Source organism: Coregonus lavaretus (assembly GCF_964263955.1).
Source record: "Coregonus lavaretus genome assembly, chromosome: 31".
Classification (NCBI taxonomy): domain Eukaryota; kingdom Metazoa; phylum Chordata; class Actinopteri; order Salmoniformes; family Salmonidae; genus Coregonus; species Coregonus lavaretus.
The window spans coordinates 17,375,686-17,389,976 of NC_140018.1; the positions used below are offsets into that span (position 1 = coordinate 17,375,686).

The 14,291-nt window shown below is 42.8% G+C and overlaps 1 protein-coding gene across 1 annotated transcript in view; it reads left to right on the forward strand.

Annotated features, from left to right (window-relative positions):
* The window catches only part of LOC311106468 (potassium channel subfamily K member 2-like), a 47,421-nt gene that overhangs the window by 6,952 nt on the left and 26,178 nt on the right, over nucleotides 1–14,291 (forward strand). Inside the window, exon 3 of the mRNA XM_084148803.1 lies at nucleotides 2,646–2,763. Within this exon, the coding sequence (XP_084004929.1) occupies nucleotides 2,646–2,763 (118 nt within the window). The remainder of the gene's footprint in view (nucleotides 1–2,645; nucleotides 2,764–14,291) is intronic.

Here is a 14,291-nt window from a genome sequence, read left to right on the forward strand (position 1 = left end):
CTGGGGGTGTATATGAACAGACTTTATTAAGATTTCATGTTGCTAAAATGCTGTCAGTTCCACTTTAAAATATCAAAGGGATGCAAAAGGAACTCATTTCGTGGAACGACCTCAGTCCCAACTCCCGAGACCCCAGCAAATATCGGCTTTTAATTTATCTAACTTTCATTTATCTGCATGCCCTTATATTTAGCCTCACAATTAAGTGTTTTACCATTTTATTTTCAGGACATCCAGGGCTACAAGTAGAACACAAACAATTTGACATGAATAGTTGCATTCATGAGCTTTATTGGCAAATGTATTTATGAATTATATGAATACTGTAAGTACAGAAATTGTTTGCTCACTGGGAAATTAATATCCAGCTAGTCAGTGAATTACTGTGTGGAGTTCGGAGTTTGAGACAGCAACTATGTGAGCTTATTACAGTATTATAGATACTATGTCCTGGGATGTCCTTTGATCTGCTATGTAGAAGAACCCCTTAGCTTCTAATGCCTCTTGTGTAGCTTGTGAGCCACTTCGGGGATCTGCCCTTGTCTCACAAACAATACTCTAGCTCAGCCCCCATTACTGACACAGACTAGTATCTGATATCTATGGATGCAGAAGAAATAGACAAATCCAATGGTACAACCCATAAGTCTGTCGCTCAAACACATAATGTTTAAAAGGGGTTAGAAGTCGGTGAGACTCATTGGGTTAAACTCCTGTTACAAAGTATTTTTGTGTGGGGTGTAGCCTAGCATGCAGCCTAGCCTGGGTAGGTGCTGATTGTGCAGGATCAGGACCATGGACAGTGCTCTGTGCTGTTTCCCCTGCTGGGGTGTGTGGCCTGGCTTTAATAATACATAATAATAGCAGTGGAACACAGAGTCCCTGATTTAGCTGCATGCTGCCTGCCTGCGTTGCAGTTATGTCACATTAATTTATTTATTCAAGTGCACTTCTCAGATAAGATCAGGCTTGAGTGATGATATGTGATATGTTTGCAAGCAGGCAATCACAGAATGTGGGAGAGCCTTCAGTGCACTTTATCAGTAATGGAAAAAACCTCCCAATGTGCCTGTGAAATACTTAAATCAGATCAAACATTTCATCTGAAGTCCTAATGATTCCCACCAGCTCACCAAATCGTCTCCTTTTTCTTTCTGCTATGACTCTTTCTGCAGTACAGTGCCTTAGTTCTGTTTTACTCCCACCAGCAGGATACGGACCACAGCCCGCATCTGCTCTCCACGATGAAACATTGATAGCCTTATAATATCTGCAGGGCCTTTTTGGGCAGCTAGCAATATTTCAAGTAATTATTTTAATCTGACACTCTTTCAGCGATTTTTTTTATATTATCATGAGGCTATACTGTACTCTAGCTATGTACTGTATACTATGTCTTCCTGTGTTGGACTAAGACATTCTTAGGTGGAGTTTATGGCCCTTCAGGGACTGAGGCTGGATCTCAATCTATAAAGATCATGCCCTTGTCCTATTACTCTAGGAAACGTAATGACAAAATCCATATAATCCAACAAAAGCAGCATTTAAGGCTCCAACTCTCAAGAGGCTCAGATTGATGTTTATTTATGTTATTGATTGGTTAAAGGGATTGGTATGGAAGCAGAAGAGCTGTGTTTAGACTCCACTTGTCTTTCTATATTTGTCACAATGTTTAATTATTTTGCTCTGGGACACATGGATGGCCATGGATTATCAGTGAGTGGGCGTTCGTTAAACCCTGTGGTTTCCTCTGTGTTTGTTAAAGAGTTATTTCCCTCCTGGACACACACAAGGATGTCCAGACCTGTCATTGAGTCGGCAGTCGTTTGACCCGACAGGTTCTCATATTGTTTGTTAGAGCAGGGCTGAACTCACAAATGAGATCTGTTAGGATTACAGAGTATTGTCGCCATCTAACATTTCGAGCTGTTTTAGGGGGGTTTATAGGGGATGAACCATGCTCCGACTCCACTGGCACTAGCTGAAACTCTGATGTCTGAAGATGATATGAGTGTGCTTGAGAAAGCTTTGAGTTTAGCTGAACCTATGCATGACCACAATTTCTCGCCCGACAGCACATCCTCCTCAGATCCCCGAAGTTTCTCTGTGTGTGTGTTCTGTCTCCTTCAGATGACTTCCCTCTCTGTCTCTCCTGAGATAAGACTAGTGTTCTGAGTGAGTTTACGCTCTGCTGCTCTATTCCCTATGCAACAGTCTGGGATCTGACAGGACAGTCACGCACAAAGACTACTGGGTCACCAGTCACAACTAACACACAGCTAACATACACACACACACACTAGCGGCCCTAGCTGCCGCGAGGCCATACGCACAGCACGTAGTCTGAGAGTAGGAAGAGGCGGCTCTGGTAGTGAATGAATGCCGAGTGAAAAGACTTGTTTCCCAGCATGTGGTGCATCTACCATAAGAGCAGACTCATGCACACAAGTGCACACCCAATCCTGCACACACGTGCACACACGTGTGCTCTAGTGCACACATACACACACGAATGCATGCAGACACACACACACACACACACATTAGGAGGTATTATCCTACTTGAGTGGAGTGTGTTTATATTAATGTTTGTGAAAGTATGTGTGTGACCCTTAACCCTAAACCGCTGTTCTCTGTCTCCTCAGCAAGTGGTCTCTGCCATCAGAGCGGGTGTCAACCCGACAGCAAACTCATCCAATCAGACAAGTCTGTGGGACCTAAGCTCCTCCTTTTTCTTCGCTGGCACCGTCATAACCACTATTGGTGAGTCTGCTCACTAATCAGTACTCTCTGATCCATAATCAACCATTAGCCAGACTAATCAATGCTATGTCAATGCTGTGTACATTTTTCCACTGGTAACTTTCAGCCAGGCCGTAAAAGCAGTGGTACTTTATTTATAAAGAAGAGAAGAACCAATTGGTTATTAAAGAAAATCTATCAGGATAATCAAATCAAATGAAATTGTATTGGTCGCATACAAATATTTAGCAGATGTTATTGCGGGTATAGCTAAATGTTTGTGTTCCTAGCTCCAACATTGCAGTAATAACTAACAATACACAAGAATACACACAAAGAAATATAGAACTATTAGGACGAGCAATGTCAGAGTCCGGAGTATGTGTGTATCTATACAATACCAGTCAAAAGTTTGGACACACCTACTCATTCAAGGGTTTTTCTATATTTTTACTATTTTCTACATTGTAGAATAATAGTGAAGACATCAAAACTATGAAATAACACATATGGAATCATTTAGTAACCAAGTGTTAAACAAATCAAAATATATTTTAGATTTTAGATTCTTCAAAGTAGCCACCCTTTGCCTTGATGACAGCTTTGCACACTCTTGGAATTTTCTCAACCAGCTTCAGGAGGAATGCTTTTCCAACAGTCTTGAAGGAGTTCCCACATATGCTGAGCACTTGTTGGCTGCTTTTCCTACACTCTGCGGTCCAACTCATCCCAAACCATCTCAATTGGGTTGAGGTCGAGTGATTGTGGAGGCCTGGTCATCTGATGCAGCACTCCATCACTCTCCTTGGTCAAATAGCCCTTACACAGCCTGGAAGTGTGTTTTGGGTCATTGTCCTGTTGAAAAACAATTGATAGTCCCACTAAGCGCAAACCAGATGGGATGGCGAATCGTTGCAGAATGCTGTGGTAGCCATGCTGGTTAAGTGTGCCTTGAATTCTAAATAAATCACTGACAGTGTCACCAGCAAAGTCCCCCACACCATCACACCTCCTCCTCCATGCTTCACGGTGGGAACCACACATGCGGAGATAATCCTTTCACCTACTCTGCGTCTCACAAAGACACAGAGGTTGGAACCAAAAATCTCAAATTTGGGTTCATCAGAACAAAGGACAGATTTCAACCGGTTTAATGTCCATTGCTCGTGTTTCTTGGACCAAGCAAGTCTCTTCTTCATATTGGTGTCCTTTAGTAGTGGTTTCTTTGCAGCAATTCGACCATGAAGGCCTGATTCACACAGTCTCCTCTGAACAGTTGATGTAGAGATGTGTCTGTTACTTGAACTGCAATCTGAGGCTGGTAACTATAATGAACTTATCCTCTGCAGCAGAGGTAACTCTGGGTCTTCCTTTCCTGTGGCGGTCCTCATGAGAGCCAGTTTCATCATAGCGCTTGATGGTTTTTGCGACTGCACTTGAAAAAACTGTAAAAGTTCTTGAAATGTTCCGTATTGACTGACCTTCATGTCTTAAAGTAATGATGGACTGTCATTTCTCTTTGCTTATTTGAGCTGTCTTGCCATAATATAGACTTGGTCTTTTACCAAATAGGGCTATCTTCTGTATACCACCCCTACCTTGTCACAACACAACTGATTGGCTCAAATGCATTAAGAAGGAAAGAAATTACACAAATTAACTTTTAATTGAAATGCATTCCAGGTGACTACCTCATGAAGCTGGTTGAGAGAATGCCAAGAATGTGCAATGCTGTCATCAAGGAAAAGTTTGGCTACTTTGAAGAATCTCAAATATAAAATATATTTTGATTTGTTTAACACTTTTTCGGTTACTACATGATTCCATATGTGTTATTTCATAGTTTTTATGTCTTCACTATTATTCTACAATGTAGAAAATAGTAAAAATAAAGAAAAACCCTGAAATGAGTAGGTGTGTCCAAACTTTTGACTGGTACTGTATATATATACAGTGGGGAAAAAAAGTATTTAGTCAGCCACCAATTGTGCAAGTTCTCCCACTTAAAAAGATGAGAGAGGCCTGTAATTTTCATCATAGGTACACGTCAACTATGACAGACAAATTGAGATAAAAAATTCCAGAAAATCACATTGTGGGATTTTTAATGAATTTATTTGCAAATGATGGTGGAAAATAAGTATTTGGTCAACAACAAAAGTTTCTGGCTCTCACAGACTTGTAACTTCTTCTTTAAGAGGCTCCTCTGTCCTCCACTCGTTACCTGTATTAATGGCACCTGTTTGAACTTGTTATCAGTATAAAAGACACCTGTCCACAACCTCAAACAGTCACACTCCAAACTCCACTATGGCCAAGACCAAAGAGCTGTCAAAGGACACCAGAAACAAAATTGTAGACCTGCACCAGGCTGGGAAGACTGAATCTGCAATAGGTAAGCAGCTTGGTTTGAAGAAATCAACTGTGGGAGCAATTATTAGGAAATGGAAGACATACAAGACCACTGATAATCTCCCTCGATCTGGGGCTCCACGCAAGATCTCACCCCGTGGGGTCAAAATGATCACAAGAACAGTGAGCAAAAATCCCAGAACCACACGGGGGGACCTAGTGAATGACCTGCAGAGAGCTGGGACCAAAGTAACAAAGCCTACCATCAGTAACACACTACACCGCCAGGGACTCAAATCCTGCAGTGCAAGGCGTGTCCCCCTGCTTAAGCCAGTACATGTCCAGGCTCGTCTGAAGTTTGCTAGAGTGCATTGGGATGATCCAGAAGAGGATTGGGAGAATGTCATATGGTCAGATGAAACCAAAATATAACTTTTTGGTATATTCGTGAGATTTTGAGTGAAAACCTCCTTCCATCAGCAAGGGCATTGAAGATGAAACGTGGCTGGGTCTTTCAGCATGACAATGATCCCAAACACACCGCCCGGGCAACGAAGGAGTGGCTTCGTAAGAAGCATTTCAAGGTCCTGGAGTGGCCTAGCCAGTCTCCAGATCTCAACCCCATAGAAAATCTTTGGAGGGAGTTGAAAGTTAGTGTTGCCCAACGACAGCCCCAAAACATCACTGCTCTAGAGGAGATCTGCATGGAGGAATGGGTCAAAATACCAGCAACAGTGTGTGAAAACCTTGTGAAGACTTACAGAAAACGTTTGACCTGTGTCATTGCCAAAAAAGGGTATATAACAAAGTATTGAGAAACTTTTGTTATTGACCAAATACTTATTTTCCACCATCATTTGCAAATAAATTCATAAAAAATCCTACAATGTGATTTTCTGGAGAAAGAAAAATCTAATTTTGTCTGTCATAGTTGACGTGTACCTATGATGAAAATTACAGGCCTCTCTCATCTTTTTAAGTGGGAGAACTTGCACAATTGGTGGCTGACTAAATACTTTTTTTCCCCACTGTATAATATAAGATATTATATATACAATAAATATACAAAAGTATTTGGACACCATTCAAATTAGTGGATTCGGCTATTTCAGCCACACCTGCTGCTGACAGGTGTATAAAACCGAGCGCACAGCCATGAAATCTACGTAGACAAACATTCGCAGTAGAATGGCCTTACTGAAAACATCAGTGACTTTCAACGTGGCATAGGATGCCACCTTTTCAACATGTCAGTTCGTCAAATTTTTGCCCTGCTAGAGCTGCCCTGGTCAACTGTAAGTGCTGTTATTGTGAAGTGGAAACGTCTAGGAGCAACAACAGCTCAGCCTTTAAGTGGTAGGCCACACAAGCTCACAGAACGGGACCACAGAGTGCTGAAGCGGGTAAAAATGGTCTGTCCTCGGTTGCAACACTCACACCCGAGTTCCAAACTGCCTCTGGAAGCAACGTCAGCACAATAACTGTTCGTCGGGAGCTTCATGAAATGGGTTTCCATGGCCGAGCAGCTACACACAAGCCTAAGATCACCATGCGCAATGCCAAACGTCGGTTGAAGTGGTATAAAGCTCACCACCATTGGACTCTGGAGTAGTGGAGACGCGTTCTCTGGAGTGATGAATCATGCTTCACCATCTGGCAGTCTGATGGACGAATCTGGGTTTGGCGGATGCCAGGAGAACGCTAACTGCCCGAATGCATAGTGCCAACTGTAAAGCTGCTGCACCTTCTTCACCACACTGTCTGTGTGGGTGGACCATTTCAGATTGTCAGTGATGTGTTCGCCGAAGAACTTTAAGCTTTTCACCTTCTCCACTGCTGCCTACCACTCTTGTGTCATCTGCAAACTTGATGATTGAGTTGGAGACGTGCGTGGCCACGCAGTCATGGGTTGAACAGGGAGTACAGGAGGGGGCTGAGCACGCACCATTGTGGGGCCCCTGTGTTGAGGATCAGCGTAGTGGAGGTGTTCTTGCCTACCTTCACCACCTGGGAGTGGCCCATCAGAAGGTCCAGGACCCAGTTGCACAGGGCGGGGTCAGACCCAGGGCCCCAAGCTTAATGATGAACTTGGAGGGTACTATGGTGTTGAAGGCTCTGTGGTCCTCTGTAGCTCCATTGGTAGAGCATGGCGCTTGTAACGCCAGGGTAGTGGGTTCGATCCCCAGGACCACCCATGCGTAAAAATGTATGCACACATGACTGTAAGTCGCTTTGGATAAAAGCGTCTGCTAAATGGCAAATTATATTATATTATTATAAGGCTGAGGTGTGGTCAATGAACAGCATTCTTACATAGGTATTCCTCTTGTCCAGATGGGATAGGGCAGTGTTCAGTGCGATGGCAATTGCGTAATCCGTGGATCTATTGGGGCGTTATGCAGTGGGTCTAGAGTGTCAGCTAAGGTGGAGGTGATATGATCCTTAACTAGCCTCTCAAAGCACTTCATGATGACAGAAGTGAGTGCTACGGGGCGATAGTCATTTAGTTCAGTTAACTTTGCTTTCTTGGGTACAGGAACAATGGTGGACCTCTTGAAGCAAGTGGGGACAGCAGACTGGGATAGGGAGAGATTGAATATGTGCGTAAACACTCCAGCCCGCTGGTCTGCGCATGCTTGGAGGACGCAGCTAGGGATGCGGTCTGGGCCGGCAGCCATGCGAGGGTTAACGTGCTTAAATGTCTTCCTCACGTCGGCCACGGAGAACGAGCGCTCACAGTCCTCGGAAGTGACATTGGCCCGCGTCGGCGGCACTGTGTTTTCCTCGATGCGGGCGAAGAAGGTGTTTAGCTTGTCCAGTAGAAAGACGTCGGTGTCTTCGACGTGGCTGGTTTTCCCTTTATAATCGGTGATTATCTGGTGTCCCTGCCACATACGTCTTTTGTTTGAGCCGTTGAATTGTGACCACTTTGTCTCTGTACTGACATTTTGCCTGTTTGATTGCCTTATGGAGGGCATAACTTGACTGTTTGTACTCAACCATATTCCCAGTCACCTTGCCGTGTTTAAATGCGGTGGTTCGCGCTTTCAGTTTTGCTCGAATGCTGCCATCTATCCACGGTTTTTGGTTTGTATAGGTTTTAATCATCACATTGGGAACAACATCCCCTATTCACTTCCTGATGAACTCATTCACCGTGTCAGTGTATATGTCAATGTTATTCTCAGAGGCAACCCGGAACATATCCCAATCCGCGTGATCAAAACAATCTTGAAGCATGGATTCCGATTGGTCAGACCAGCGTTGAACAGTCCTTACCACGGGTACTTCCTGTTTGAGCTTCTGCCTATAGGAAGGGAGGAGCAGAATGGGGGCATGATCTGATTTGCCAAAGGGAGGGCGGGGGAGGGCATTGTAGCCGTCTCGGAAGGGAGAGTAGCAATGATTGAGAGTTTTTGATGCGCGAGTATTCTAGTGTGGATTCTTGAATAATGGGGGTGCACTGAAGTACTTAGTACTAACTGAGTGTAATTACTAATCATCACCATACATATTAAGGGATTGTCATAAATCCCAAAGGTGGGTATGAGTCTGAATGTTTATATCTCTTCACAGCTCTGGCACCCCTCTTCCCCTCACTTTACTTGTCAGCTCCAGCTGAAAGAGCTTAGCTGCAGAAAGGAGAAAAGCGTGACACACACACACACAAACACAAACACAGAGCCACCGCTGGTCTGATAGCTTGTCTGGATCCTGACAGTAGAACCTGTCAGAGGAACGTGTGTCTGCTGGGCTCGGTTCCAAACCTTTTCCTAGGCACTTGTCTTTGCCTCTTTAAATCAACATGAACACAAACCTTCAATGTGCTGTTTGTGTACCCACTAAGAGGAATGGTGGAAGAGAGTCAGATCTATAGTACCCTCCATCTGTGCTTTTCTGACATTTGATGGTAGTCATCTGGGATGTGAGAACGAGTTCTATTTCTCCCTTCACTGCAGCACAAGTCTTGTGTAGGCATGTTTGAGATTGCTGTTTGTTGGAACCAGGCAATGGTGTTCACTGACATTAGACTTCTAGATTTCCAACTAAAACTGCTCTAGTTTGAATGTTTTTTTATCTGCAGGACAATTTTGTCCTTTCAAGCTGTTCGATTCTGGATCTCTGTCTGACTATACAACATCATGAAGGCTTTTCTCTCCGTTTTTTCACAAATGTTTGTGAACTTCTTTGATGTTGTTTTGACTGCCTTTGTTTTCAAGGGGTTATCCACAGGTAATGTTACATCTCCTTTACCTAGGGGAACTTCCCGTGAACTTGACAGACATAACACCACTTTAATGCTTTAACAATCTGTTTGTATTAAATGGTCACACTTTGTCCAGCCATTTAGACAATCTTCCCTGCCAACTGCTGCTTTTGCGGATATGTAGCCATTGATTAGCTCATTGATTAGAGGAGAGGTACAATATAAATAATATAACACACAATAGGGTGATTCATTTTCTCCCATTATCCTTTTCATTCCACTGCCCAGAAACAAAAGACTAGACTGGCAGACTTTCTCCAACAAGGAAATGACTCACAGTTCATCTCTGCTATAACAATTAAAGCCTTTTGGTTAAATAATGTTTATAACTAGCCTTCTTCTATTTATTTCTCTTTCTCTCTGCTGCGGTTGCTTCTTTGAATCAATTAGAGGTGGTTGAACAGAATCCACTCTGACGAGTAGTTCGGGAGATGTGGGTGTAGAAGAGGTCTAATTGGTTATCAGTCATTCTCTAGCTTCGCCTGGATTTCAATCTATCCAGGAAGTGAATTGAAACAACTCTGGATTGTGTCTCTTTCTCTGTCTTTGCCATCTATATCTGTCAGTGAGGCAGAGGCAAACAATGCAATTGATCACAATGGGCTTTCCTCCTGGGAACCCTCATTTAGTCCTCCTCCTATAGCCTGTCTCTCCCGTGAAGGCTGCATCCTACATGGTATGGAGATCAAACAGCTCTCAGAGGATTTATCCCATCCTTAAGACACAGAGCTGGTAAATGAGAGAGGTAGTTAACATTGAAGGGTTGATAGTTAATTACAGTGTTCTGTTCTGTTGTTGTATCTAACACTGCTTCTCCCCCAGATCTTGTATCCCCCAAGTACTGTACACGAAGAGACGAGAGGGTGAATTATCCACTTTAAGATAAATAATGGATACATAAATAATGGAACATTTGGTGTCCACATGGTGCCCGCAAACATCATGAATCTTGAACCAAGTTTGCTGAACTCAGTATACAGTTACAGTAACTAGGCCATGGTATATCTGTTGTCACTTGTGGTGTCGAGACAACGATGCTGATATGCTGTGTTGACAAGGAATCCGCTGACACTGTACTTTGATTATAAAGGTTTATTATATCAAAAGATTTCAGCATCAATTTACAGATTTCTGCAGAATCTGGAGAACAACTAACCCAATCTCAAATATGATTATTCTCTCGTCCCTTTGTTCAAACATGGTATATATCCTATGTAACATAAGATGGCGTGTTTTGAATAGACCAAACCCTGACCAAACCCTGGCCTCCACTCAATCCATAGGGGTTAAAACGTGTCTCAATTAAAGCCTAACGAGCATGTTCCCCCTGTAAAGGCTAATGAAGTGGCTCACCTTAATAACATTTTGGATCCTGCATCTCAAAGTGCATACATTTCTAGAGCCGTGCCGTCATTAAGCTTTTATTGTCCATTTGCAGTCCCACTGGTCCCACTGAGAGGGGCTAGGGGCTACTACAGGTTGCTATATGTGTTATTACATACACTGTATTTTCCAAGTCCAAACATTAACGTTAGCACGTTGCTATTGCGTGACTCGATGAATGATAACCTACTACAGTACAGATGTAGGATCTTAATTTGATCACCCTGTTGCAGGAGAACTCTCCTGCAATGCAGCACAAAATGTGTAGTGTATTTTAGGTTTAAAAAGGCTTCTGAAGTTTGTAATTCCCACTTTGTAATTTCAGACTTGATTTTTCCTTATGAAAAATGTATTAACCCCTACAAAAATGTCAATGTAATTATAATCCACATAATAATTCACATTTCCTGCTGCTGCAGGATTATTTTCCTGCTGTAGCAAACTGGCTCAAATTAAGATCCTACATCTGTATGTGTGATGACACACTGTACTTAATGTGGAGGATGTGTGGATAATGGAGGTGGAGGTCTGGTCAGGTGTCATCACAGTTCCCACACATAGTTCACACACTGCCTCTTTAAGGCCTTAACACAGTTTAATTGGAGATGTACTGTATTCAGTGTTAAAAATGTGAAGCCTCATTTAAAACCCCACAGTAACCTATGCACTAATCTTCCACAGCTTTAGCTTGTCAGACATGTCTCTTGCGCTCTACCCCTCTCGTTTTCTCTCTCTCTCCCATTCTCCCTTTCTTTCTCTCGCCCATATCATCAACTGATTTAAAGCTAGAATCCTTAATTTAAACAATAACAAAGCAGACACCCCACCTCTATTTTGGTAAAAAGCTAAGGGATGGGCATAGAATGACGTAACCACTCTCAAATTCTCCAATTCATAGACAGAGCTATGTATACAAGGACTGACCATCCATGGTATCAATTGGATTGGATAAAAGCGTCTGCTAAATGGCATATTATCATTTATTATGATCAAAATTATACTTTTAACCATGTTTTGAGGCTATACAGTGTTTGTTTACATTTATATTCTTTACAAACATTGGCGAAAACAAGCATATATTTTGGGTTCTGATGCGGTATGACAGTTGCTCATGAGGCATTTATATGTTATATTCTTTAAGAATCAATGGGTATATATCATTAATTTTTTATCAAAAAAAGGGTGTAGCAACTACCCACTGGGCACAGATGTCAATTCCACGTCTATTCCACGTTGGTTCAACATAATTTCATTGAAATGACATGGAAACAACATTGATTCAACCAGTGTGTGCCCAGTGGGTAAGGATAGTAGATTTACACTCTACACTGCTCTCTCATCAAATGTCTTTGATACGGAGAGCAGAGGGTTACTCTTCAGTTGTACAGAAGTCAGTGACTGACAGCCTATAGTAATGTTTCCCATCTTTCAGTACATGTACTTTATTTCCTCCCCATCTCCGGTGCTAAAAGGGTTTTCTCCTTCAGAAACTCTCCTGATTTCCTCCTCTCTTCCACTTACCTCCACTCTCTGCCCATGAAGTCCTCTCTCTCATCCCATAATAGGAGCCCTCCCTCCTGGGTAATGACAATAGCTGCTGACCCTGGAAATGGGTTTCTCTCTCTCTCTCTCTCTCTCTCTCTCTCTCTCTCTCTCTCTCTCTCTCTCTCGTTAGATTCATTCAGACAGAGGAAATCTTAACCAGAGATGTTGCCGATGCTGAAAACAGGAAGTGTCAGCAAGTGCAATGATACAAAACATCTATTGGTTTCATTCAACATGCCAGACAGTGCTGATTGGCATCTGTCTCAAATAAATGAATAATGCATTTTTTTTTAAAGACAAACGAAAGACATTAAGTTCAAAAGCGAGAGCGATTTCTATCCTCCTCACCACATGCATGGGGTGTTATGACTAATGTTGCGTCCTGTCGAGTTCTGATTGTTTGAGTGCAGCAATTAATGAGGCATGATTGGTGTGTGTGTGTGGCATGTGACTGTCTGTCAGGAAGTGAAGCCACAGAGCCATTAGACTCTGCCCTGCAGGTCCTTCCCATCCTTTCCTGGCTCAGGGGACTACAGTCTAAGTGGGTGGAATTGGCTGCTGGAATTGGCTCAGTTGCATGTAGCCTAAAGGGGGGTTGGCTTTTGGGAAATCTAGTCATTTTAATGTAAAGTGGTGTAATAAACTTTTTTTTGGAAACATTGTCTAAATATACAGTAGTTCCTTTCCTATCTATTGAAATTCCAATGGCAATTGGATTTAGATGTTGTTACATCCACTGACTGTGCATACAGTATTTGAATGGGGAGAGTGATTCAGTGCTTTGAATGATAGTGTTAATGTATCGTTCAGCTTTTTGTAATTACTATAAGCTGTTTCAGAGCAATGGGTTTTTGAATGGTGCTGTTGTAGTACATGAATGGATTTGTGAATGGGTGTTCAATTTGTTTAGTGCTACGTATTTTTAAATGGGAATGTGAATGGGGTTTGCCTGATATATGCATTTCTTACTGCAATGAGAAGGTGGATTTTCAATGGGGCTCTTTCACCACACTGAATACAGTAGTGCAGCCTAATTGGTTAAGTAAGTGTGTGCCTGTGTGTGTGCCTGCGTATGTGTATGCGTGCCTGCCTGCGTGTGTGTGTCTGTGTGTGTAATGCACTGAGCACAGGTCTGCAGTGTGAGCTCCTGGAGGAGAAAGGAGAGGAGGGTGTGTGTGAATTATAGATGCGGCACTGGCTTGCTGCTCCTTGTGATTAGGCTCTCTCTACCCCTCTCAGCCAGTTAGTGTAAAACTCCCTCTACTCCTACTCTCAGACTGGTTAATGCTGCAGCTCTCAGTCGAGATGATCATGATCAGCTTTGTCTTCACATCCTACATCACACAGTTCGTGTTTCAATTGCTTGAATGAGTTATAGTCAAAACATGGATATTTTTAGTTCAAGTTGTTAGGACTGGAGCACTCAAAAATCATGCTGGGATTATTAGGTATTCATGAGTCATTCAAGATATTTTCCTGATGGGAAAATTGAAGGCTCAGACAGGACTGTCGTTTCAACATCACACGATGTCCCCCTAAAAGGGGTATTTGTACAAAACATTAGAAACACCTTCCAAATATTGAGTTGCACCCACTTTTGCCCTCAGAACAGCCTCAATTCGTCCAGGCATGGACTCTACATGGTGTCGAAGCATTCCACAGGGAAGCGGGCCCATGCTGACTCCAACGCTTCCCACGGTTGTGTCAAGTTGGCTGGTTGTCCTTTGGGTGATGGACCATTCTTGATACACACAGGAAACTGTTGAGTGTGAAAAACACAGCAGCGTTGCAGTTCTTGACACACTCCAACCGGTACGCCTGGCACGTACTACCATACCCCGTTCAAAGTCACTTAAATATTTTGTCCTGCACATTCACCCTCTGAATGGCACACATACACAATCAATGTCTCAATTGTCTCAAGGCTTAAAAATCCTTCTTTAACCTGTCTCCTCCCCTTCATCTACACTGATTAAAGTGGATTTAACAAGTGACATCAATA